Source organism: Oreochromis aureus, linkage group 6 (genome assembly GCF_013358895.1).
Source record: "Oreochromis aureus strain Israel breed Guangdong linkage group 6, ZZ_aureus, whole genome shotgun sequence".
Classification (NCBI taxonomy): Eukaryota; Metazoa; Chordata; class Actinopteri; order Cichliformes; family Cichlidae; genus Oreochromis; species Oreochromis aureus.
In genome coordinates this window covers 3269532-3275522 of record NC_052947.1, presented here as the reverse complement: position 1 = coordinate 3275522, position 5991 = coordinate 3269532, and the positions used below count along the sequence as shown (strand labels likewise).

The 5991-nt window shown below is 49.3% G+C and overlaps 1 protein-coding gene across 3 annotated transcripts in view; it reads left to right on the top strand.

The window, feature by feature from the left end:
• The window catches only part of si:dkey-28b4.8 (sarcoplasmic/endoplasmic reticulum calcium ATPase 2), a 20281-nt gene extending 14641 nt beyond the window's left edge, over window positions 1–5640 (top strand). For all 3 annotated transcript variants that reach the window (XM_031751518.2, XM_039613575.1, XM_039613574.1), the window contains 12 exons: window positions 27–158; window positions 451–576; window positions 651–872; window positions 977–1088; window positions 1408–1646; window positions 1722–1942; window positions 2029–2231; window positions 2384–2469; window positions 2976–3109; window positions 3181–3298; window positions 3396–3530; window positions 3622–5640. In XM_031751518.2, coding sequence (XP_031607378.1) covers window positions 27–158; window positions 451–576; window positions 651–872; window positions 977–1088; window positions 1408–1646; window positions 1722–1942; window positions 2029–2231; window positions 2384–2469; window positions 2976–3109; window positions 3181–3298; window positions 3396–3530; window positions 3622–3804 — 1911 coding nt within the window. In that variant the 3' untranslated portion in view covers window positions 3805–5640. The remainder of the gene's footprint in view (window positions 1–26; window positions 159–450; window positions 577–650; window positions 873–976; window positions 1089–1407; window positions 1647–1721; window positions 1943–2028; window positions 2232–2383; window positions 2470–2975; window positions 3110–3180; window positions 3299–3395; window positions 3531–3621) is intronic.
• The last annotated feature ends 351 nt before the right edge of the window (window positions 5641–5991 follow it).

The window sequence follows — 5991 nt, the reverse complement described above, 5'->3', positions numbered from 1 at the left end:
ATCCTGTCTCTTTGTGTGTAATCCAGGCCAAGGGTGCGTATGAGAAGGTCGGGGAGGCAACAGAGACTGCCCTCTGCTGTCTGGTGGAGAAAATGAACGTGTTTGAGACTGACCTGAGAGGACTGAGCCCTGCTGAGCGAGCCACCGCCTGCTGCTCTGTGAGTGCACGGCTGAAGGCTGACATGGAAACAGAAACTCTGCCCCAGTCTGAAGCCCTTTAAGCAGGACGTGGGGTCTGTTTTCATGCTCTCCCTTCTGTCTTACACATCATTACCCAGTAAGCAAACAGGGAATCGTGTAATGTGAAGGTGGTCTGCTGAAGAACGCCACAAACAGCAAAGAAAAAACTGTAGAGACCTGAAAGAAAAGAGAAACGTTTGTTCTTAACATCGCTGTGCTGATGACAGTGGGGCGGAGTCTTACTAAACATGTGCACGTGTTTGTTTTCAGGTGATTAAGCAGCTTATGAAGAAAGAGCTGACTTTAGAGTTTTCCAGAGACAGGAAGTCCATGTCTGTGTTCTGTTCATCCAACAAACTCACCAGATCTGCTACAGGAGCCAAGATGTTTGTCAAGGTCGGTGCACACACCTGGTTCTCCACTTTTATGAAGGAACAGCCGATACTGAGCGCTCTAATCCTTGTACTCAGGGAGCTCCGGAGAGCGTCCTGGAACGCTGCAGCTACGTCAGAGTCAGCGGCTCTGCTCGCGTGCCTTTGAGCCCGGTGGTTCGAGAGCAGCTCCTGTCCGTCGTACGGGAGTGGGCGACGGGCCGAGACACGCTGCGATGTCTCGCCATGGCGACGAGGGACGCACCTCCTGACATCCACCGCCTCAACCTGGAGAACTCGGCGGCCTTTGCTGACTACGAGGTGAGAGCTGGGCCTTGTTAGATTACACGCGTGGTCAGATCGAGGGATTATCACGCTGTAGAGGAGACAGACACGTAAAGGTTTCTGTCGTCTGTTCTTCCCAGTCGGACCTGACTTTTGTGGGCTGTGTGGGGATGTTGGATCCCCCGAGAAAAGAAGTGCTTAACGCGGTGCGAATGTGTCGGCAGGCTGGAATACGAGTCATCATGATCACAGGTACTCACTCACACCTCTAAGTATCACTTGTTCTTCCGTCCTTCTCTCTGTGCCTATATGTAAATACAGGCAGCACTATAATGGTCTCCACTGTTAGCGTGGATCAGTCATGTAGAAATGTCGGCTATTTGTTTCTCACTGATGATGCTCATTGTTGAGGACGCACATCAGATGAACTTGATGCGGCCCGTGACCTTACACGGAGTCACTGAGCCTATGCCGGTTTGATGTTGAAAGCATGTGTAGGAGAGCAACACAGCAACAACCTAAACGAGACAAAGCTTGACTCTGACAACTCGTTGCTCTTCTTCTTCTGCAGGGGACAACAAAGGAACAGCGCTCTCCATCTGCAGGCGAGTGGGCATCATCACAGAGCAGGAGGAAGAGCAGGAGGGCGCGGGGGTCATCGGGGGTCTAACGGGGCGGGAGTTTGACGAGCTCCCCCCCCACCTGCAGCGTCAGGCCTGCCAGACGGCCCGTTGCTTCGCCCGGGTGGAACCGGCTCACAAGAGTCGGATCGTGGAGTACCTGCAGAGCCTGAACGACATAACGGCCATGGTGAGAGAGGGAGCGTGTGCTCATCACCTGCTCCAGCTGTCTGCTGTTGTCACTTAATGGTTCTCAACGGTTTAGACAGGTGACGGGGTGAATGATGCGCCGGCGCTGAAGAAGGCAGAGATCGGCATCGCCATGGGCAGCGGCACAGCGGTGGCCAAGTCTGCCTCCGAGATGATCCTAGCTGACGATAACTTCTCCACTATCGTAGCTGCCGTGGAGGAGGGCAGAGCCATCTACAACAACATGAAGCAGTTCATCCGATACCTGATATCCTCCAACATAGGAGAGGTGGTCTGGTTAGTAGGAAGAAGCGGCGTTATCACCTGTGCTTGTGATAAACCAGACGCGTTCTCTCTGATCACTCCTCTCCGTCTGTCCGCAGTATTTTTCTAACAGCAGCACTGGGCATGCCTGAAGCTCTGATCCCCGTCCAGCTGCTGTGGGTCAACCTGGTCACTGACGGATTCCCAGCAACCGCTCTGGGCTTCAACCCTCCAGACCTGGACATCATGTCCCGTCCTCCTCGCTCCCCAAAGGAGCCGCTCATCTCCAGCTGGTTGTTCTGCCGCTACCTCATCATCGGATGTGAGTCGCTCACCTCCCGCCATACTGGGAGCATCGTCCCTTTCACGTTTGAACCAGGATAAAGCTAAATTACATGCACAGCACAGGATTCCTGTGTTCTATGTGTTTAAATGCTTTGAAAGTGCACCGCAGTTGCTTGTGTTTGTCCACAGGTTATGTGGGAGCTGCCACAGTGGGAGCTGCTGCCTGGTGGTTCATGGCAGCCCACGATGGACCCAAACTGAGCTTCTATCAGCTGGTAAGCATCTTACATCTTCCCAAATATTAAAGAGCACCTTATTTCTAACGTGAGCACAACGGGAAACCTGAGGAGACAGGTTTTGGTGCTTTTATGGAGAAGCTCCAATCACAGGCTTTGTTTGTCTGCCTTACAGTATCATGTTATTGTGATTTGGTGCTGTATGAATAAAACTGAACTGACTGTTTGTTGATGCTTCAAAAGGTCAAAGGTGAGCTCTATGTACAGAGCGCTCATTGTAAGGGTTTGACCACAGCCCTTCATCACATCAAATGATCTGTGATACAGCGTAAATGTCCTCATGAAGCACTCTGACTCCCTCGTTTCTGTGCGTTCACACACCAGTGAATGCAGCAGAGAGTAACCTGGGGTTCAGTATCTTGCCCATTTGGCATACAGAGTGAAGGGATCCAACTACCAACCTTAGCAGAGGACCTGCTCCACCTCGTGAGCCGTACGCCCTCTGCAGGGTGTAGTAATGCTGTTTTGGCTTTTTCCCACCACAGTCCCATTATCTGCAGTGCAGCGAAGGCCACGCTGAGTTTGCTGGAGTGCAGTGTTCGGTCTTTGAGTCTCCTTATCCTATGACTATGGCTCTGTCTGTGCTGGTCACCATAGAGATGTGCAACGCCTTGAACAGGTAAGAAAAGACAGTCAGGTGAGAGGTGACGACGGCAGAGGAAAGTAATTAGCTTTTTTTGGACTGTCCAGTCTCTCCGAGAACCAGTCCCTGCTAAAGATGCCCCCGTGGTCAAACCCCTGGTTGGTGGGGGCTATCTGCCTGTCCATGGCCCTGCACTTCCTCATTTTATATGTGGACCCCCTGCCGGTAAGCACCGTGTCAGAGGACAGTCCTGGACGTTCAGTCCTTCTCTATGACTGCAGGAGAGCAGATCGAGCTGAACCACTGATGCTTCTGTCTCCAGGTGATATTTCAGATACGCCCACTGTCCTGGACCCAGTGGGTGGTGGTTTTGAAGCTGTCCCTTCCTGTCATCTTGATGGACGAGGCCCTCAAGTTACTGGCCCGCAACTATATCGAGCCAGGAAGCCACATCCAGGTCAGAACAAGTGATGTCAGCAGGTTGTCTCACCATAACACAAATCATCTCTTTTCTAACGCTTCTCTGTTGAAATCCACATGTCCCAAAGACTTTAGAAGAGGAAGAGGAGCAGCAGAGGGCGAGGGCCAACGTGGGGTCAGTTGGTGCTGTGGTGACGAGGCTCCATCAGTCGCTTAAGGGCGTGTCCTGGTCCTTTGTACTGATCTCTGCGCCGCTGGTGATCTGGATCTTCAGTCTGGACTCTGACATCACCAACATCTTCTGGGAGTGACAGGGGGATGTGGGTGGGCTGCCGGGGACGCACAAACACGGTGAAAGAAGGGAGAAGAGGTGTGATAGGTGTAAGGGTGGGGCGTGGGGAAACGAGCCACGAGCAAAGGTGATGGATGTGACGAAGGAAACATGTGACCCTCAGACAATCAGAGAAAGTGTGTGTATGTGACAGCCTCACTGATAACGGTGGTGTGTGCAGCTGATCTGCTTTGAGTTCACACTTCCACGTTCCTGCTGTGTCGCCACGTCACACCCACAGACACGTCACAGCTCATCGGTGGTTTCTTTACATTCTTCCAAAGAGTGCTGTTGGTTTGTGTGAACTTGGATATGATTTTTTCTTTCATGTACATGGAAATAGAGAGAAATGTTAGTGTTTGAGGTTTGGTGCATGTGTGTAGTTTACAGTGTGTGTTGGTGTTTTCCATATTTCTCCTGACATTCCCGGGTCCCTGCTGTGTCGATGCCACGATGCTTCACACAGCGCTTTTATGAGGAAACGAGTGGATTAGAAACACACACAGGCTCTCCATCCACACTGTTGTTCACATAGTAATAATGTGTGCTCTGCGATAAGTCCGTCTGCCTCTGGAACAGCAGAGTCCACCAGCCGGCTGCTTTCATAGTCTTGAAGCTGCACTGTTGTTTGGACGTCCTCACGTGAGCCTAATCCGAGCCGTGAGGACGGCTAGCGTTTTAAATGCATGTGAGTGCACGTCACACACTTCTGGCTTTGAGTTTTAAAGTTGATCCTGCAGACGCGCGCCGTCTCCCTGCAGCCGGAAGTGAAAGTGGGACGAATCTGATGAGGATGCACAGATTTATCAGAGGCTAACCCTTCTAGCATTTAAGACCTTGATTCTGATGGCCGACTGTCCTCTGCTGTCTTTTCTGTTGATCGATGCTGACACTGCTGACTGTCTTAAAGTTGACGTGGCGTTCGCTGGCTCTTCTCAGACAGACTGAGGGCAGAATGAGTTTGTCAGTTTACAAATACTGGTGTTCAGCACGGTTGTGCTGCCAGTCAGCCTCTACCTGACGCCCTTTCCCTGCTTTGTGTGTGATTGATTCGGTTCTGGATGTCAGGGATTCAAAGTCAGCACATCATGTGTTTCTTTCAGTTCGGTCCTCCCTTCCTCCTCACAGAAGCCATGTCTGCGTCGTTGGACTGAACGCACATCACACAGAGCGTTTCAGTTTGATGTAAACACAGATTTGAACGAGGGTCTGCCTTTTTGTCCAGCAATGCCATGAAGTCTTGAACTTAGCTGTCATTATGTAACACATGCAGCCTTCATTAGGAGGAATATCATTACTGAACAGACAGGGAGAGTTAGAAAGTAGCCCTAATGTTCTGACATCAAGTCATTTTGTAGAGAAATAAATCATTAAGATTCACACTAAAAGCTGATTTAAGGGAGTTTTGTATTTAAGTTGTTGTGTTTTTCATGGTATAACTGATTTTCTCAGAAGTGTGAAGCTGTTGGAGGTTTTGTTGTTTGGCACAGAATCTTTTTTTTCTCATTTCAATTTGTAGTTTTTCTCACAACAGACTAAAAGCTGGTTTAAAATAAAGACTGAGATTGTAATTGCTCCTTCTGTTCTTTTCAAATCAGTGCAGCAGGAAACAAACATGCTGATGTGGGATGAATATTTATGAACAGGTTTTCTGCAGATGCCACCCCATCTCTTTAAAACAACAACATTGCATCAACTGTGTTTACTCTGTACTTTGTTATTATTGCTGTTTCCTCCGCTGCTCCCATGCTCCACAGCAGAAGAAGTGAAAGGAAGGTTTCGACACACCTGAAATAAAGGTTGAATTAGAAAAAGATCACAGTGTCTTTCAGGTCATTGCATCTCAAAGTACTGTCGGCCTTCTGCTTGACCATCACTAAGATGTTACGGTACAAAGTTTGTGTGTGTGTTTGTCAGTGTTGGGTAAGTTACTTTAAATTAGTAACTTAGTTACATTACTAGTTACTTCTATCAAATGTAACTCAGTTACTTCAAGTTACTCGCTACTTTCAAAGTAACTAGTTACTAGAGAAAGTAAGTTTTACTCAGAATTCTCTTGTTAACGTGTTGCTTCCGTAACTGGATACCCAGCAAGATTGCCAGTCTTCTAGCTTGCTTACTTGCCACAAGTGCACTTTGCCACCTACCAATAGAAAGGAAAAAATAA